At 49.0% G+C, this 20713-nt stretch overlaps 1 protein-coding gene across 1 annotated transcript; it reads left to right on the top strand.

Moving 5' to 3' along the window:
* The first annotated feature begins 1170 nt into the window (after positions 1-1170).
* Positions 1171-19927, top strand: GATM (glycine amidinotransferase). The gene is made up of 9 exons (XM_072981679.2): positions 1171-1319; positions 6289-6516; positions 14928-15123; positions 16095-16285; positions 17047-17184; positions 17645-17809; positions 18507-18570; positions 18928-19044; positions 19678-19927. Exons 1-9 carry the CDS (start codon positions 1251-1253, stop codon positions 19788-19790), a joined length of 1281 nt encoding a protein of 426 aa, XP_072837780.2. The 5' UTR covers positions 1171-1250; the 3' UTR covers positions 19791-19927.
* Positions 19928-20713: the final 786 nt, after the last annotated feature.

Here is a 20713-nt window from a genome sequence, read left to right as displayed (position 1 = left end):
CCCGAGAGCCACGCATCCAAGCAGCTACTTAGCTTGATGAGAAATTCTGGAGAACTCTAAAGCTGGCACAGTTTGAGGGAGATCAGGAACTCTGCCCTCATCTGTCACGCCATTCAGATGTCATTTCCCCCTCTGAGCTTTAGCTGAAACCCTCGCGAGTCGCTGGGGCTGGGAGTGAGTTCCACCAGAAACCTTAGGATGGTGTGAATTATGTAGTCCCGTGGCAACGCCGGTGTTTTCTGGTGGGCAATTCAGTCCCGTTGACTTTGCAAAAGGCCTTCCAGAGGAAACTCTGAGTGGACTGATTGAGTTTGTGCACCCACGTGCACTTCCCCAGCTTTGGTGCCACCAGATAGGATATGTCCATGTGCCACCAAGAGACAGGAGTGAATCCTCACCCTCGCCTGCACTTGAGAGCAAGGCAGCAAGCGGGGGGGGGGGGGGTGATGGTTGCAACAGGGCCGTTTCGAGCATCACGTTAGCAGTTGGCTTGTCTGGGGTAAGCGGTTCACTCCATGGTTTTCAGTAACGTATCCTGAAAACCCGATCCCTCAATCAAACACGGCACCCCCTGCCTCTGTCAGAAGGGTCTACTTAGAAGAGGATACAGCTCAGGCGCAGACAGCATCTCCCCAGACGGTAGGCAGGGAAAATGAAACTCTGACACACATGCTGCATGGTACCCTAAGCTCAAGCACCAAATCCCCTCATGTAGAAAGCTAGCACATCAAAGGTGTGGGGGGGGCAGGCAGCTAGCCTTTTCTACTTGCAAGGGGAGGAAACAGGTTTGTGTTTTAATGGCGAACGGCATCCTCCCCGCGCAGGCCAGGCTAGGCCAGGCCAGAGGATGCTCCCAGGAGATTCCTCCTGCTCTTTGTTGCCCCCGCGCACCCGGAGGAAGGAGGGCAGCCCGGGGAACGGCCACCGTCCGGCTGGTGATGGAAGGGAGGCGCCGCCCCGGGACGCCCCGATCGCCCTCCCGGCCCGGGGGGGTGTCCTTTCTTGGGGGTCCCGAGACAGCCCCCGCCCAGGGGGGGGAGAACCTTGCCCCCCCCCGCTGAGGCTATAAAAGGCAACGGAGGCGCCTGCTCGTTGGGGGCTCCCGGGCGGCGGCCCCCTCCCCTCCCCCCTCCCCTCCCCTTCCCCAGCCAGCCAATGGGAAGTCGCGGCGGCCCCTATAAAAGCCGTCGGCGGGGACCCGGGGGTGCGACAGGCATCGCGGGGCCGGAGCATCGAGCAGGCGGGCGGGGATGTTGCGCGTGCGGTGCCTGCGCGGCGGGAGCCGGGGGGCCGAGGCCGTCCACTACATCGGGTCCCGGGTAGGTGCGCCTCGGGGCTCCCCAGACCTCGGCGGGTGGGTGGATGGGGACGGGGTGACCTTTTTCTTTAAGGGGTGGGGGTGCGCGCGATCATCGTGGAAGAGCAACCTTTCTTCCCCCGCCCGGAGGCCAGCCCGGCGGCGCCGACGCGGGCGTCCAGACGTGCGCGCACCCTGGCTCCGAAGGGTCGCTCGTCGAGCCTCTGCCGCCGCCGTTCCCCCAGTTCCAGCTCGGGGCCAAAAGAAATAAATACTGTACATTAAACGAACAAGGCACCAAGCGCCGTCGGGGCCAAAGTTTCGCGCCGGTGAGACGGAGGAGCCGTTCCTTCCCGCTCTGTGGAGTCGTGCGAACCCGCCTATGATCCGTGTCGGGCAAGGGAGAGCAGAGGGCAGAGACGGGGGTTGCGGGTGTGCCCAGAGGTGACTGACGAGGTAAAGGAGAGGATGGGGATGCCCATAGATGGCTTGGGAACAGCGCAGGAGGGGCACTGCCCGAAAAGTTTTGGGGGGAGGTCTAGGTGCCCCGGTGCATCCTTATCTATCTTTGCATAAAAGGGGGGGGGAGAGGAAGAATCTGTATCATGATATAGTAGCGTAATCCGTGCATGCCCCTTTCACCAACTAGGGCACACCGTTTGCTCCTTCCTTCTGTTTCCGCCACACCCATCTTTACCTGCAGTGTAGAGGACAGGATAGCACCCCTCCCGCTGCAGAGGGGTTGTGGGGATTGTAATGCAAGGCCTCTGCGGGGCACACCATTGAGAAAAGCGGCTTGAAATGATCGCGTGGGGAAATCTTTCCAGTTCGATCTGGGAAGGTAAGCATGTCTACAGTGCATGGACGGACGGCCGGACCTGCAGGATCAAAGTGCTACACAGCACAGCATCTGGGTGCACAAGATTATGACAACGTTGTCATCCTTAAAAGGCATCTGGGTTTAGGTACAGGAATACGGGAGGTGGATAAAAGGTGCATTGATGAACAGAGAAAGGCGTGATCTTTCCCTCTTGTCGGTTTATTAGATTTCCAGGAAATGAACATCACATGGGACATTAGGGAGGGGTGATGCCTCACCCCAAAATTTCAGGGGGACAATACACGGATGCCACGAGCTGCTTATGGTGTGCCGGCACACTCATTTTCCATCACATCCTGTGTGGCAATGCTTACTCTGTTTCTTAACCCCAGTATAAAAAGCAGGAGGGTGTAATCAAAGATTTTATCTGTAATTTTATAGGTGTGACACATTCCTACAGGTGGCACTAAAGAAAAGATATTTAGCACTGCAAAAAGTGGCTTCTTTTACATCTGTCTTGCATTCACACCCACTTTTAGTTCTTGATTTCACTCTCTTAAAGAGGTGAGGGGGAAAAGGAAATCATATTTTGTAAATTAGAGCAAAACTATATGTACTTTAATGATAACCCATCATTAGAATTGATGTTACGTAACAGGTAACATCTTTCTAGTGTGAGAAATTAGATTTGCCAAGGAAGAACCTGCTTACCTCTCGAAAGCAATTCACAAAACAAAGCGGGCTAATTTGCAAATTACAGGAATGTTAGGCAACCAGTCGCACACAATCAGCTCTTAAAGTATTTCTTTTCTTCATAATGGATTGTTACTGGCATACACTTGAGCCTTTTGGCTCTTAAAATTAAAGCAGGGTTTATTTTGTTAACTCTGATTTGACTTGATTTGGTTTAATTTCAGCGTGTATTACCCACAATGCTTTGTGTACGTGTGTAAAAGACCTTTGTGGTTGAGTCTCTTGCATTGCGGCTTTTGAATGGCGGTGCCGCATCAGTGAAAAGAGTGTATTATGACCCAGTGTCGCACATGTGGAATGCACTATTTCTCCACTGGGTGATAAAATCGAGCCCTCAGACTAGAGTTTAGAAGAGCGACTTTTGAACTTCGAGGTCCTACGTTGTACCTTGACCTTTGACACCTTGTTTATTCCTTAGACAGACACCCAGTGAGTAATTCTGTGTTAGCGGAGGTGAGCGATTCTTCCCCTCTTAGTGGGAACTGCAGCCACCGAGCAAACCACCTCAGTCCATGGCTTCCTTCTGACTGTCTCTACTCTGCCTTTGGGTAGCCGTAGCTCCGTCTTCTGGAAACCCCGGAGCTGTCCATCTACCGAGATCTAGAGCGCTAGAATTGGGTAGCTAAGGATTACACAAACTCTTCTCTGAAGGACAAAGCCTAAAATCTTATAGCACGGAGCCAGCATAGTTTCATTGGGTATCAAACTGCCGGAAGCGTCGATGCAGGGTCCCCTCTGAAGCCCCCTCCCGGATCGGGAGAGGGAGGCTGGCGTTTTCGTGCAAGAAAACGGGTTCCTTTCCCTATTGCTCTGCCTCTGCTCGGACAGGCCAGCTCTGCTACAGAGAGTTCCAGATCTTGGAGCCAAGCCAGCGGACTGGTCCAAACTGGTTGGTGGCCTTGGGCTGGGCTCCCCTTGAGAACGCACTCCCCCCCTGCTGCCCCCTCCCTGGACATGGCTAGGCTTTCCTGTTTCCACGCTCCAGCGTGCCTTGCCTAGAGAAGTTTTTTCTTCCTTGCGCCTCCCTTCCGATTCCTTTCTGCTGAGCCAGCAGGCCTGCGAATCTCTCCCATATTGGGGCCGGGAATGTGGCTCCCGAACCGTCTGCAAGGGGATAGGGGCATGTTTGCTCCTCGGCCGATGTCGCTGTCTAGTCTTTCCCAACAGCTGGTGTGAAACAGATGCTGAGCCTTCTGGGCGAAAGAGCTTGGAATGCTCGGCTCTGCAGGGTCGGGGGAAAGCGCCAAGAAGCCTCTGCGGCTGGGAAGAGTCCAGTCCCGGGGCTTGCATCCAAGCCAGTGGCCACCATAGGGTGTGTTTGTGTGCGTGCGTGCGCATGCGGGCAAAGCAGTCCAAGATCCATGTGTCACATGATATGCCAGGACACCCCTGTTCCCTGGTAGATCCAGCTTAAGATGGTCAAACCTCAGACTCTGAGCCGTTCTGCAAACCATCGGAGCCTGGAAAAATGATTATTCTTGTTATTCTTGTTGAAGATGGTCGTTCCAGAATCCCGTAGTCAATAAATATCTGTTGGGCTGGGTTGGATAAGAAAGGGCCACCTTCTCCAGCTGAAAAAAAAAGGCAACCCAAAGATGAAGGGGCCGCAAGGAGCAACATCCCCATCTTAGCTCTGAGGTCTGCCTAGGCAGTACGGTTGGCTCATCGTTAGAAGCAAGGCTTTGTGATGTGCCGAGATGTTCTCTGTTTGTCAAAGCACAAGGGCTTATCACCTTTCCTGTCTTGAAAATTAGCTTTTTTCATTTAGTGGTTGGTCCCGGAGAGGTAAACACAGGGGGTTTCATTTGCAGGTCTTAATTTTCCTGGCCCCCCAGCTCTGATGGGTTGTGTTGATGGAGGATGCAAGGCGCCATCAAAACTCGTGGCGTTTTGACATTTGGAAAAACACAATCGGAAGAGGAGGCATGCAAGAAAGATGTAGGTAGAGTCAAAACACCAGGGCTTTTTGATCTGTGCCACACATACACACAAACACACAAACACACACATACACTCCGGGCAGAATCCCCTGTTTTCATGGAGCTTGTCCTCACTATAGCTGGGGATGAGAAATAGATTTTCCAGCGGTTATGAACTGCCATAAGCTATTCATTTGCGGGGGGGGGGGGCGGGAATGGCCTTGCCAATAAGCGGACCATTAAGAGTCATTGGGTTTATAAAAGAGGTGTTCCTGGCAGCATAAAAACAGATGGGATTCATTGATATGGACCAAGACAACAGGCTTCCATCTTTGCACTTTCCTTGGAGCCTAGGAGGTGGCTTGATAAAAAAGCGATGTCCATGCTTTGCTTTTGTTTCATTTTTACTTGTAGGTTTAGCTCTTATGGAAATCTTGCTTTTCCAACTGGAAGCATTTATTAGGAACGAGGCAGTCCTCCCTGGAACGAAAAACTGGTCCATGTGCCGCTGAGCCTTGTCAAGGAACGATGTTTGCTGCTTGCCCTCCCAATGTTTTTCCTGCTTCTCTCTGTCACTCTCTCACTTTTTTTTACTGGGACAGAAATATGGTAGAGAGTAAGCTTTAGTAAAGCTGTTTTGGTTGTGAAGTGTGTATCTGTGTTTATGGGTCCAGGAGCCGCTACATTTACAGTACTCCTTGAATACTCAGGTTGCTAAATTCGGAACGCGGCTGCCTCGTTCGTTCGTAAAGGCTTAGCCCTTGGCCTCCGTCCACCACGAAATGCCTCTGGGAGCAGGGGGAGCGTCACTCTTCCCTGGGTGGCCCTATTCCTTTTCCCATCTGCAGACAGACTTTCCCATTTGGCCAGAGGGCTGAAGGGCTCACTGCTGGACATTTGGATCGCAATTGTGCCTCCCCCCCCCTTTGCTTTTGGGAACCTTGGATTTAACAACTTGCTCCCGTTAAGTGACGGGGAAGGTTCACGGCCAAAGGGACCGTTGGCTGTTCTTGGACTGCCATGCCCATAATCCTGCACCAGTGGCTCTGTTGTGTAGGGCTGATGACCCTACTTGGTTTATATGAGTTTGCTGCTATATATGGATCACAGCCGCAGCAGGGTAATTTCCACAGATAATCCACTGAAAGGCAGAAAATGCCCTGTTGTTTATTTTCCAGAAAGGTACCTTGCTTTATTCAAGTCTAATTGCAAAGCGTTCACAAGGAACCACGAAGAAGAGGTTTATTCCCTTGAAACTGAAAGGGTGGCTGAGATCATGAGGACTAGTCCCCCAGCTCCTTAATTTAGCAGAACAATCTATCTGGAGATGGGAGAAGTGACTTCTTTAGACCAAGAATCCAGGGAGTCTAAAAAATCAACCACCCTCTTCTCTGGAGAGACCCTTTTATCTTCAGAGAACGGGTAACAATGAACGGAAACCAGACAATATAAGTAAAACATTTTCCCCCCTATTTGTGTTTTTGCTTTTTGAACAAAAGCTTGGCCGAGCCTTTACGGGATGGGTGCAGCGAACTTACCAGAGCACCCACGCGGCGGCGGCCGCCCCCCAGACTACCTGTGCTGTTGCTGATGACAATAACAAGGCCCCCGAACCTCTTCCCGAAGATTGCCCCGTCTGCTCATACAACGAATGGGACCCTCTGGAGGAAGTGATTGTGGGAAGAGCCGAGAACGCCTGTGTTCCTCCTTTCTCTGTTGAGGTCAAGGTAAGCGTTTATTGATTTATTGACGAAAGCCTTTGGAAGTGGATTTTTTTTTTTTGCAATTCTCATTTCTCCAAATATTTGTGGAAGCTCATTTCTCCAAATATTTGAAGTCCAGTTTCATTAGCCCTATTCAGTTGCTACTTACCCCTGTTTGCTCCAGCATGCTTAGAGAGGGGCTCATGCGTAGACCCTCTCTGCAGGAAAGAATTCCAACCCAGAACCCTTGCTGATGTTACCTGTCTGTCATGGGTTTGGAGGGAAAGTTCCATCCTATGGGGAGTGGAAGGCGGGACATCAGGAGGAGGGGCTGTACTGTATAAATATGTGATGCCTGTGTGGTGAAGGGAGATGCTGAGACAAACTGTGAGACACTGGGTTGGGACGAAGCAGCAGCTGGGAAGAAGAAGCTGTTGTGGAAGTCTGTGTGTCTGACAGGGTACTACTGTGTGTCAGAGTACCAGCCTGAAAGGTTCAGGGGTCTGTTGGTTAGCCAGAACTGATGGGTTCAGGGTCTGTGCTTTAAGTTAAAGGTTCTAGGTGAACCAAACTGTATGCTTGTGTGTGTAAGAATAAGCCACGTTACTTTATTTTATTCACCTGATTGTTTTATTTACCCTGTTTGTATTTAAAATAAACCTTATTCTTTTATTGTTTAAAAATCCATCCCTGGTCTGTGTGACTTATTATAGGGAATGGTTGGTGGCAGCTTAGTGTAACTGTGTGACATATCCCAGTAGGTCTGGGTTTGTCACATTGATTGGTGTCCAGCGTGTGGGATACGACTGGTCCAGTTGTCCAGTGGTCCAGCAAAGCCTTGGCAAGTGTGCCCAGAGCAAGGGGGGTCTAGTCAGGGACAGTTTGAGGCGCGTAGGTAATCTTCTAGGTGTACCTCACGGGGAGGTGCGCTAGTAGAAGAACGTGCCAACTGGGGAGACTTAGATTAAGGTGCTCTGAGGCAGCCTAGTTTTGGCGGGAAAAAGCTGAGGAAAAACTGCGTAGCAACAGCGAGCTAGCTTGCCAGCTGAGAGGCCCAGCAGAGGGGGGTAGGCTCTGACTCGATACTGTTGCAATTAGTGCTGAAGAACAGCAGCAATCTCTGGGGAGAGCTGGTTCTGAGGCAAAAAGGAAAAAAGTGGTCGTTTTATTTTGAGGCTTGACTTTTTAAAGCAGCCTGTTCTGAGGGGGGATTATGCCCTTGACTCGAAGCCAGATAGCAGACATGAGTGAAGTGAAAGACCCCCAGATTGACCAAGGTTCTGAGGATGAATTTGGCTCAGTGCAAGGTGACAGCACAGGAGAGCAGGACCCAGAACTCAGAAAATTGCTCATAGCCCAACAGCATGAACTGAGGATGAGGCAATTGGAAAAAGAAGAAAGATTAGAGAGAGAGAAAATTGCTCTGGAAAAAGAAAGAATGGCGTTTGAATTAAGAAAACTGGAAATGATGAACCAGAACAATAATAACAATAGGGATTCTGAGGGAGGCCAATTGTCTAAGGCTGACCTGAAGAAATTCCCTGTGTACCACAAGGGAGATTGTCCTGAGGTGTTCTTTTCCTTAGTGGAAAGAGCGTTTGTGGACTTCTCAGTGAGGGAAACTGAGAAGATGACCATCATGCGATCTTTAATCAGTGGTAGCCTTGCTGAAGTTTATGCCGAGATGCCTGAGGAACTGATGAAAGATTTTGCAGAGTTCAAAAAACTGGTGTTTGCAAGACATGGGATAAATGCAGAGCAGCTGAGACAAAGATTCAGGTCCCTCACTAAAAAACCAGAACAGACTTTTACCCAAGTGGGGGCCCAATTGGTGAGGCTGCTTGAGAAATGGCTATCGCAGGAGGGGACAGAGACCTATGAACAGCTTAAAGACTTGATAGCCCTGGAACAGTTCTATTCAGTTCTGCATGGGGAATTGAAATTCCAGGTGAGGGAAAGGAAACCGAAATCTGTGGCAGCAGCCGCAGAAATCGCAGATTTTATCTCCCAAATAAGAAAGCCCTTGGGTGAGGGGAAATCTGTAGGTAAACCCAAAGAAACCTACAGCAAGTACTCTCAGGGACCAGGGAAAAGCCAGCAAGGGGGAGGGGCCCATGGTGAAGGGAAGCCCTCAGGCATGAAACCAAGCCCTCAGAATTTGGAGGGAAAACCGAAACCAGAGGAGAGAGAATCCAAATACCCTAGAAAATGCTATTTCTGTCAGGGAAAGGGTCATCTGATCTCAGAATGTGAGAAATTGAAGCAGCTAAAAGGAATGGTGCCTCAGAATTCTAGTGGGACCAAGCCAAAAGCTGTGTTCTGTGTCCAGAAAGAGCAAAGCTCATTGTCACAGAGGGAGCCTGTTGCCATGACTACTCAGTCTGGAACAGCTACCTATGCTGATCAGGCTGAGGAAAATGGTCCTCTTGGGGAGGTAAAGCGCTGCTTGCTGGTAAAAACAGATTCTCAGTTGTTTGAGACAGCCGGGGTGGACGTAGGAATACTTGACCGTCAGTATAGGGGGCTGCGGGACACTTGTTCCCAGGTAACCCTGTGCCATCCAGATATTATTCCTAGGGAGTTTATAATCCCAAATGAGAGCATGAAGGTGGCAGGGATTGAGGGGCAGATAATCTCTCTGCCAGTAGCAGAGGTACCTGTCAACTTTCAAGGCTGGAGGGGAGATTGGCGGATAGCGATTTCATCGACTCTGCCAGCAGCCGTGCTCGTGGGAAATGACCTGGCTGAACATGTGAAACGGGTGCTAGTGATTACACGCTCACAAGCCACCACAGGGACAGTTCAGGGGGGTAATGATGAGCCAGAGACGGAAGCAGGTGGGGGAAGTTCAGAAGCTGTGGTGGAAACCTTAACCACAGACAGCAGATTTGGACAGGAGCAAAAGGCAGACGCCACTCTCCAAAAGTGTTTTGAACAGGTGACTGACGCCCAGCTAACACCTGAGACCCCAGTGAGATTTCTGGAGAAAAAGGGGATTTTATATAGAGAAACCCTGAGGAATATCTCAAAAGGGGGAGATGGGATCAGAAGTCAGCTGGTGGTACCTGAAAAGTATCGCCCCATGATCTTACAAAGGGGGCACTCTGACATGTTTGCTGCACACTTAGGGGTCAACAAGACACAGCAGAGAATCACACAGAATTTCTACTGGCCTGACATAGGGAAGCAGATCAGGGAGTTCTGTAAACAATGTGATGTGTGTCAAAGGCAGGGGAATAACCGCGATAGGACCAAAGCAAAGTTGTGCCCTTTGCCTGTGATTGACACTCCGTTTAAATGCATAGGGGTGGATATTGTGGGACCTTTGCCCAAGGCCACAAAGAGGGGGAACAGGTTCATCCTAACAATTGTGGACCATGCCACAAGGTATCCTGAAGCCATACCCCTGACTAACATTGAAACTAACACAGTGGCCGATGCTTTGGTGGGGTATATGTCCAGGATGGGATTTGCCTCAGAGATAATCACAGATTTGGGCGCATCGTTCACATCAAAGCTCATGAAACGCTTATGGCAGATCTGTGGAATTAAGCACAAGGAAACCACTGCTTATCATCCTGAAAGCAATGGGTTAACTGAGAAGTTCAATGGGACTCTAATGCGCATGATTAGGGCTTACTTGGCAGAGAATCCAAACAATTGGGACCAGAAGCTGCAATCCCTTTTGTTTGCTTATCGATCAGTGCCACAAGCCAGTACCGGGTTTAGTCCATTTGAACTTCTATTTGGGAGACGGGTGAAAGGGCCCCTTGATTTGATCAAACAAAATTGGGAGCAGATCACCCAGGATGACCCACAAGACGTTGTGACATACATAGACACCTTGATGAATGACCTAAGGAGAAATCTAGAGCTGGCAGCAGAAAACCTGCAAGCTCAGAAGGTCAGACAGAAAACATGGTATGACCACAAAGCTAGAGAGAGGCACTTTGACCCAGGGGAGGAAGTGCTTTGGCTTAGGCCCTGCAGAGAGAATAAACTGCAGCTCAAATGGGCAGGACCATATAGGGTCATTTCCAAGATGTCAGACCTGAACTACCTAATAGAGCAGGAGGAGAACCAAGCAAGGAGGGTGGTTCATGTGAATGCCCTAAAACCCTACTACAGAGGGGAACAGAGGGTTTTATTCGCGATAAAAGCAGCTGAGAGTGAGGAAGCTGAATTACCCTTCTGGGAGGGTAGAGGGGAAGTAAAATACAACCCAGAGGAGGTAAAGATCAGTCCTGCACTCACCCAAGACCAGCAGCAAGAACTAAAAATGCTGCTTAGTAAATATCAACAGGTGTTTTCCAACAAGCCGGGGATAGTGAAGGGAGTGATGCATCGGATCCACACAGGGGATGCACCCCCGCAGGCAGTATCCCCATACCGAGTAACGGGACCCTATAGGGACAAGGTGCGGAAGGAGCTGGACGAGATGCTTAGGGAGAACATAATCGTCCCCTCTTCTAGTCCTTGGTCCTCTCCGATAGTCCTTGTGGACAAGCCTGATGGGAGCATTAGGTTTTGTGTTGATTACAGGAAATTAAACCGTGTAACCACTCCTGATGCCTACCCAATGCCCAGGCTAGACAACCTGATTGAAACCATAGGGGGTTGTCGGTTCATCTCATCATTGGACCTGGTAAAGGGATATTGGCAATTAAGAATTGATCCCAGGGATCAAGAAAAGACTGCCTTTTGCAGCCCTTTTGGTCTCTATGAGTTTCGAGTCCTGAGCTTTGGTCTCAGAAATGCACCAGCCACATTCCAAAGGCTGATGGACCAGACCTTGGCAGGGCTCAGTGACTTTACAGTGGCCTACATTGACGACATAGGGATCTTCAGTAATACCTGGGAAGATCACCTGATACACCTGGAGTTAGTGCTGCAGAGGTTAAGTGCAGCAGGGCTAACAGTAAAGGCCAGCAAGTGTCAGCTGGGTAGCCCAGAAATAAAATACTTAGGTCACATGGTAGGGGGAGGAATGATAAAACCCCTGGAGGCCAAAATAGAAGCTGTTCGTGATTGGCCTAGACCCAACACCAAGAAAAAAGTCAAATCATTTCTTGGGTTGGTGGGCTACTACAGAAAGTTCATCCCGAGGTTTAGCGAGATTGCGGCTCCGCTGACCGATCTGACGAGGAAGAAGGCTGATGACCGCATCCCGTGGGCCAGCGACTGTGAGGCGGCGTTCCAGAGGTTGAAGGAGGCGTTAATCAACTATCCTGTGTTGCGGGCTCCAGACTTCGACCGGGAGTTTATCATCTACACCGATGCGTCTAACAGCGGGGTAGGAGCAGTTCTGTGCCAAGAGGATGAGAATGGTGACCAGCATCCAGTGTCCTACCTGAGTAGGAAACTTCGAAAAGGTGAGAGACATTTGGCAACCGTGGAGAAGGAGTGTTTGGCCATAGTCTACGCGATCCAGAAGGCCAAGCCTTACATCTGGGGAAGACATTTTGTTCTGTGTACTGACCATTCACCATTGCAATGGTTAAAGACAATGAAAACCCACAATAGCAAACTTATGAGGTGGGCTTTGAACTTACAGGACTATGACTTTGAAGTGAAGGTGGTCAGAGGGTCAGTGAACTGTGTTGCTGACGCCTTATCAAGAAGACCTGAAGACTGAAGACGGCGAAAGAACATGGACTATGTGTATATAATGATGACAAAAAGTAAAATGTACCTGTTTTTAAATTGGTTTGTATTAATAAAGGTAAATTGATGTAATGTATATGGTAAATGTTTAAATGCCTATTTGAAATGTTTAACTTAGAATGTAAGTAAGTATAATATGGTAGGTATAATTGGTGTTGTGTGTTTTATACAGGTTGTTTTTTGGGAAAAAGCACCTTAGCTTTCCCCCTACAAAACAACTTATAAAGAGGGGAGGTGTTACATAACAGCACTGATGTTACCTGTCTGTCATGGGTTTGGAGGGAAAGTTCCATCCTATGGGGAGTGGAAGGCGGGACATCAGGAGGAGGGGCTGTACTGTATAAATATGTGATGCCTGTGTGGTGAAGGGAGATGCTGAGACAAACTGTGAGACACTGGGTTGGGACGAAGCAGCAGCTGGGAAGAAGAAGCTGTTGTGGGAGTCTGTGTGTCTGACAGGGTACTACTGTGTGTCAGAGTACCAGCCTGAAAGGTTCAGGGGTCTGTTGGTTAGCCAGAACTGATGGGTTCAGGGTCTGTGCTTTAAGTTAAAGGTTCTAGGTGAACCAAACTGTATGCTTGTGTGTGTGAGAATAAGCCACGTTACTTTATTTTATTCACCTGATTGTTTTATTTACCCTGTTTGTATTTAAAATAAACCTTATTCTTTTATTGTTTAAAAATCCATCCCTGGTCTGTGTGACTTATTATAGGGAATGGTTGGTGGCAGCTTAGTGTAACTGTGTGACAGATCCCAGTAGGTCTGGGTTTGTCACAAGGGGCTCATGCGTAGACCCTCTCTGCAGGAAAGAATTCCAACCCAGAACCCTTGCTCACAGAAGCCGGATGTGGGGAGGAACCTTTGCACTGCAAACGGATTACTTTCCTCATGGAAAGACAGGGGGCGAGATCCTCCCCTCTAAGCATGTTGTAGAGGCAAAGTAATTCCTGCATGCATTATTTACAAAGAAATGGAAAGAGTAATGGATAGGAAAGGGAAGGTGGTGATCCGTGTTATGGAATCACTCTGACTTGTGAATTACGGTGTGTTTTACAAAATTATTGATCAAACTTAATGATGTTTTGTACTTTGTTATTTTTCTATAGAAAAGCTTTTGAGACATGTGGTCGTCTGAAGCTTTAAATGAGAAACTGGCTTCATAGCAAAGCATAAAAGGATTGCCAAAGGCAGGACCAGAGGAAGGAAGGAAGGAAGGAAGGAAGGAGGGAGGGAGGGAGGGAACCCTGTAGGCTGGAATGTGAATTGCATCACAACTGAATATGGCTAAAGAAGTTGGAGCAGTGATAGGTTGCTATTCTTGAGACTTCCTCAATATTTGGAGAAATAGACTTTTTAAAAAAGCATTGTATTTGAGAATCAAAAGTTTTCATGTCTTCCCCGGGTTATTCATGAATTGATCTATACATCGACCACACCTTGATTTACATTTGAACACAGAACTTAAAACAAGAAGGGGAGAGATACAGGTCATATTCATTTTAACCATGCACTGCTAATGAGATTTTAAAACTGCCATCATCCAAATGAAAAGCAACCGGTGTGTGTGTGTGTGTGGGGGGGGAGATCTTGCAAAACTGTCCCCCCAGCTGTGATAATTTGGCGACACAATTTGAAAGCTGGGATGAAGCGGAGGCTGTTCAAAGTTTGTAAAGTGACCAAACGTTGTCTGGGCCATGGGGGTGGGGGAATCGACGGTAGGCAGTTCCTGGAATAGAAAGACAAGAAATGCAAGAGAGAGGAAAACAGATAGATTTTTTTTGGGGGGGGGGACAGTTTGTTTTAAAGCCTGCAATTTATGAGCGCCTCAAGCAAACATTTCCAAAAGTAGCTTCTGAATTGCTGAGCTTGCAGTCCGCGTGGGTCAGGCTTCAGTTACACAGTTCCACCCCGGCCCGTTTCAACAGCTACCGGACTCTGTCCTTTTGGCAGACGGCCAGTGATCTCCGGCCTCATACTGTATCTTTGGCAGCCGCAGGGCCCTGGAACCATTCATCTTTCGCTGTTGGCGTCCTTCTTACCGAGACCTAATTACAGCAACAGATGTTGGCCAGGCAAGCTGCCTTCCTTGGTCTTTTTCCCCCCTTAAAAAAAAAAAAGCAAGGGTAGGGGTCAATTATTTTTAAACACCCTATTCATTTACTCCCGGACGCCCCGAAAACCTGACGACATGGGCAAGGCACGCCGGGGTGTGTGTGTGTGTCCCGTGGAGGATGTCTGCAAACACATTCTGCTCACCGCAGCTGACGGAAGACATTTCGCTGCCTGAGAGGGAAGAACCTCGCCCACGTTCCCCCACCCGCCACGATTTAGCCTCAGGAGAATGAAAAGCCCCAAAGCGCCACGACCCCTCTCCCTTTGCTAACTCAAGGACCACGTCGCCCCTTTGTGAGCCTGCTCGGGTGTTAAGTTTCTCCGGAGAAGTCTTTCTCTCGGTCCTGACCCCTTCACAGGTGCGTCTGATGGGGACACCGGAGAGGGCCTTCTCTGTGGTGGCTCCTGGAGACCCTGGAACTCCCTGCCACTGGAAGCCAGGCTGGCCCCATCTTGGCTGCCCTTCCGCAAGCAGTTAAAAGACCTTTCTCTTCAAGCAGGCTTTCTGGCTGCCTGACTGGAGTTTTTAAATGGCTTGTTGTGCCTTCTGTGCATTTTTGGTGTGGTTTTTGTTTATCATGTTGCAGTGTAATAATATCACCCTTTTTAGTATCTATATATTTAGTGTTGCTTTTTTCTCTCCCCCCCCCCCCCCCAGGCCAATACCTATGAGAAGTACTGGAGTTTTTATCAGAAACACGGAGGCCAGAGCTTCCCGAAGGAGCACGTAAAGAAAGCGATTGAGGAGATCGAAGAGATGTGCCATATTCTGGAAATGGAAGGAGTGGTGGTGAAGAGGCCAGAGCCCCTGGATTGGTCCACGAAATATAAAACACCGGACTTCGAGTCCACCGGTAATGGCCGTCGTCTTTAGGTGCATTGAAACCGGCCCCCGGGGGCTTTGGTTTCTGCGTTGCCCCATCTTTCTTTCCTTGCTTTACTGCATCCAACTTTTTAACTTTTTTGAGTCTTTGGAGCAGCTTTGCAAAAGGTGTGAAATAGGGCCGCCCTTGTTTAGAACCTTACCATTAAAAAAAAACAACAATAAGTAAGGCTGGGATGAAAATAAATGCACGGTAGAAAAAGTATTGGGGAATAAATAAATAGGAGAGGATGACAAGTTGAAAAGCATTGGATCTGGAAAGGAAACAAAACAGCCTTCTGGACATGGAGGCTATTTAAGGGCTGACCTCATAACGAGCAGCCAGAAGGTAAACAGAACAAGGTGCGTGTCTTCTTGACTTCCTCCTGGCCTCTGGTACAACGGCTGAGGTTGCCCACTGGGAGGGAGATTTGAGTTTGCTTCCATATATAGAAGCTGGCTGGATAGTTCAGTGAGTTACGTCTCTGGTTGCACAGCCAGAGGTTGGGAGTTCGATTCCCCCACTGGGCCTCCTGGGAGAAAAGCCAGCCTGGGTGGCCTTGGGCCGGCTGCACAATCTCAAGAATGGCCTTAAAAAAAAAAGGAATGGTAAGCCACTTCTGAGTACAGTATTCCCTACCTGGAAACCACCCAAAGTGTCACCATAAGTCAGAATTGACTCAAGGGCACAGGATTATATAGAAATGGCTGTGATCTTGGGTTTGCTGTCTTGGAAGCCGTGTTCCTTCTCGGTCATTTCTGCAGGGAAGCCCATGTTCTGCATCACACTTTTCCAAGACATTTTCCTTGGGATATCTTGCTTCTTTGGATAGGTGGTGTCAGAGGGAACTTTGAGCTGATCGAGGACCAGGAAAACATAAAAGATTTCAAAGAAAGAAATATGGGATTTGTGAAAGGTGTTTGTTCCTCCCTCCCTCCCTCCCTCTCTACCTACCTACCTAGGTATGTATGCAGCCATGCCAAGAGACATTTTGCTGGTCGTCGGGAATGAAATAATTGAAGCCCCAATGGCTTGGCGCGCCCGCTTCTTTGAATACAGAGCCTACAGGCCAATCATTAAGGAGTATTTTCGCCGTGGTGCCAAATGGACAACAGCGCCAAAGCCCACAATGGCCGATGAGCTTTACGACCAGGTATTCTCTCTCCTCCTGATTTCCCAGTGATAAAGGGCTAGCGAGATATACCGTGCTTGTTAGAGCCTGGGAACATTCTTTTTATTATTATTCAGCTTGCGTGGCGACCCTCTCATCTAGTCAAAACAACACCTATTGTGAATTGGTTTATTTAGTTTGCTGCTGGTGCAAAGAGACAAAAAGTAGAATTCCATGGCTGTAATCCTGTTGCTTAGTATGTTGAGTCACACTCCAGCAAACGGCAGGACCCACCTATCAGCGGGATCAGTATCCGCAGATTCCCTTACCTGCTGCCTGAAAATATTAAATAAAAAAACCCCAGAAAGATGTATTTACAGTATATGTATTTCCAAGATGTATTTACCAGAACTTGCCATTAGAGGGAACCAGATGCCATGTTATAATTTGCTCCGTCTACATTTTTTTTTTTTTGCATCTGGCGGGGGAGGGAAGGCTTGGAATGGATCCCCTAACAGGCAAGCACAGTCTTACTGTATTTCTAGTCGTAGGCTTTAAAATAATACAGGCATTTGCCTAAAAATACCCGGCAGTCCTAGCGAACGGTTGGTTCTGTCCAGTTCGGAAAGGGCCGAGTCTTCTGGACGATAGCTGGAGAGAAAGAAAAAAAAGAGGGTCCACCAGAGGGAGGATCTGTTGCTGCTCGGTAGAAAAAAAGGAAGGGCAACGACCGACCGTCGTCTGCCCTCTCTTGCCTTTCACGCTGTCCTTCTCTCGGTCTGTGTCTTATCTTCTTTAAACAGGATTATCCCATCCGCACGGTCGAAGACCGGCACAAGCTGGCTGCCCAGGGCAAATTCGTCACCACCGAATATGAGCCGTGTTTTGATGCTGCTGACTTCATCAGGGCAGGAAGAGACATCTTTGTACAAAGGAGCCAGGTAAAGAAACGTGGGCTTGGTAGGTTGGTTTTATTTACAGTCGAGGCTGCCTTTCTCCCGAAGGGGCCGGTCCTTCCATTGTTCTGCTTGCCTGTGAGGAGATCCTATTGCCATGCTGTGCAAAACTTCAGCAACGCCTTGGATTCATAAACCAAATCCGGGCCCTTTACTTTGATCCCGACCTCACACAAATGGGTTCACACGAAGTTCTTGATTCTCCGATTCGGTCCAGGTGGGTGTGCTGACTCACTGAGGACATTTTCTATCCTGCCATCTCTCTTGTGAGTTCAAGGCAGTGAACAGGAGTCCCTCGGGATGTCCCAGGGCAAATGAGGATTCAAACCCTACTCTCCCATGTCCTGGTCCCGTGTTCTAATCATGACACCGCACTAACTCAGTTTAATCTTTGCCTCTCTCTCTCTCTCTCTCTCTCTTTCTCTCTCCTTCCTGGCTGCTGCAGGTGACAAACTTCATGGGCATTGAATGGATGCGTAGGCACCTTGCGCCAGAGTACCGGGTGCACACCATCTCTTTCAAAGACCCGAACCCAATGCACATCGATGCCACGTTTAACGTCATTGGACCTGGTCTCGTACTTTCCAACCCAGACCGCCCTTGCAATGAGGTAATGGATCTCCAGAGGGACAAAGAGTAAGACGGCATGAATCTGCATGCCCAAATCAACATGGGCTGGGAGACAGCGCTGCTGCATCTCTAAAGAAACCCTCAACACCAGGAATTCACATCCAGAAATATACTGGCCACCAATGCGAGTGGTGAATTGCTCTAATTAATTGCCTTCCTCATCAGCCGCCAGCCACGTGACATGGTGTGCTATGATTCATGGACCAATGGCAATTCCCCGCATGATTTACGGCATCCCACTAAGGCTGGTGTAAATAAGCGGTAGGATTCTGGCCAGCTGGTTGGTTCCATAGCCAGAGGGAAAGGGTTTTATCCCTGATGGGCCTTAAAGAAGAGTCTAGCAGACACTTACGATCAGGCATTACCGAAAGGTGGGCTCAGGTGGGTCCCTGGGAGAATTGGTTTCAGAATATGATCTGGGCAGTTCTATAATCATCTGTTCAAAACGTTGTGGTCTCTAAATCTCACCATTTCAGAGATGAAGCCCATTTTCAAAATACACTCAGAAAAGTCTTTTTGCTGGTGCAGAAATAGAGAGAGCACCCTCTTGTGATGAAAACCGGGGGGGGGGGGGGAGGAGAGGCAACCTCTGAAAACATAGAGTTCCTGAAGAAAAACACGTGTAAGGGTTTATGAAAATTACTAATTTGACCGTTGCTCTCTCTTGTCTCTCTCAGATTGATCTCTTCAAGAAGGCAGGATGGACCGTCGTTCACCCACCGCTGCCGCTCATCCCGGACAGTAGGTTTTTTTTGTTTCCTTTCTGTTTTATGTATTTTGTTTAAAATATTTTGACCCCGCCTTTCTCCTTGAAAAAGACCCAAGACGGCTGACCTCCTTGACAGGCAATATTTAAAGCTAAAATCAAGGAGTATAAAGAGGCAGCTCCCCACGTTCAAAGATGATATTAAAGCTAAAACAATAAGTATGCAAATACTAAAAAGGGTCAAACAAACGCCACTCCGAGAGATGGTACTGTAAACACAAGTGGTCCTGAAGACGTAGTCCGTTTTGAAGACAAGCTTGGTGAAATGCGGGGTTTTATTGTTTCCTGTGGGTCATCCTGAGTGCAATATGCTCTGTATTGGTCGGATCTAGCCCACCCACTCTGGATGTCGTCTAAATGGTTGTCCATGAACGTCCTGATGCTGGATGAGAAACGGGTGATGGTGGACGCCAACGAAACTCCAATCCAGAAGCTCTTCGAAAGTCTAGGTAGGATAAACTTCAAGGATACTCTGGAGAAAAAGTGCCAAAGGCAACGGGTAGGGACCTAATCCCGTGGAGAGCCTCGGGTCAAGCACGCAGCTCTTCTGTCCCACACAGAGGCCCCACAAGGCCACTGTTCTTAGTAGCACTAGGAAGACCAGGGCTTTGTAGGGTAAGGAGGGGGAAAACCTCACCCCAATATTTTGAGATGAGAAGGCACCTCGTCTCCTCTGACCACTCCAACGAGTGTTCTTTGCCTAATCCTGTGAGAGATACTGACAAGCTCAAGGGGTTTGTTATTTGGATCCAAGACTCCTAGATGAGGGTTGGGGGATATCAGCCTATCTAGATCCATAGTTCCCAGTCTTGTTCTTGGACTGCAACTCCCAGAATTCCTGGCCAGCACAGCTAGCATTGAAGGGTTTCTGAGAGTTGCAGTTCAAGAGCACCTTGGGTTACCCAAGGTTGGGAACCCTACCCTGGATGTTGTTGCATGGTGGCCCCGTCAGGTCTATCCAGCATAGCCATTGGCAAAGGATGATGGGATTTGTAGTCCAAGAAGATCTGGAAGTTTCTCTTTGTCCTCCTTTGTCTAACAATGGCATTAAAAATTTGTCTCCCTCTGCTTTGGCCCTGCAGGCATTTCAACCATCAAGGTCAACATCCGTCATGCCAATTCCTTAGGAGGGGGCTTCCACTGCTGGACGTGTGACATCCGCCGCCGAGGCACCCTGAAATCTTACTTCGATTAAATCAGAGGGGCTGGTTTCCACCTCCGTGTGGCCCAGTTTGCATGTCATGTAGATATCGGTTCACCACCATCACGGAGAGGTTCTGCTTAAAAGGGAATGGGACTGCATGGGCTGTAGTGAGTGAAACAAGGCTCCCTTTCCACACCCTCTAAAGTCCCTCCCAAGAGCCTTCTCACACGTGGCGCCACAGAGCGTGCGATCGGCGGGGAGCTGTGGCTGACCACGGTTTCCCAGATGAGTGCACCTGGATGAGGAGTGCGTTTTCTTGGGTTGCAACCACATAAGAAAGAAAGAAAGAACAGCCCCACCTCAGAGGCTGCCCCTTGGCTTCCCTGCCCTGCTTCCTCCAGGCGCTTCCTCTCGAGTAGAGGAGGCAGGCCTGGTAACCCCCAAACACCCGTTGGGCTGGAAAACAAACTAGCATGAACCAGCAATTCATGCCCATATCTCGTGGTAACCATTGTTCACTGCATCCTATGCAAAATTATTCAGAAGCACATATTTATTCAATGTGTTTTGCTCTCAGGGAAGCGTCCATAGGAGAGGCAGCAGCCTTAATCTCAAAATTCATTCGTCTTTAAATGCTCTTTTTAAATCAGCGGTCGACTTCCATAAAAAGGTTCTCATGCTGGGAATATTTTACCAGGTGGATCCAGATGGAGGGTGTGAACAGACAGCAAGAGAAGGATCCTTGTCTGATTGCACCAGAAAGGGCTGCTTTAATGGGAGTGACATGCAGGCAGGGTGCTCGGTTTCATCCAGTTCTCTGCAAATGTACCCCACTCCATAAGCATCTTACTGTACCTGTCCATCACTCCTGCCTAGTCCCCAAAGTCGTAGCTCTACAGCTGGACCAAACAGGCCCAGTTTGAGCATGGACTGAGGCTGGGCTGGTGGATGATGGCCTCTTATGTCTTGTGATC

This window comes from Pogona vitticeps, chromosome 12, assembly GCF_051106095.1.
Source record: "Pogona vitticeps strain Pit_001003342236 chromosome 12, PviZW2.1, whole genome shotgun sequence".
Classification (NCBI taxonomy): domain Eukaryota; kingdom Metazoa; phylum Chordata; class Lepidosauria; order Squamata; family Agamidae; genus Pogona; species Pogona vitticeps.
The sequence above is the reverse complement of the archived record's forward strand: the minus strand, read 5'-3'. Positions and strand labels throughout refer to the sequence as shown.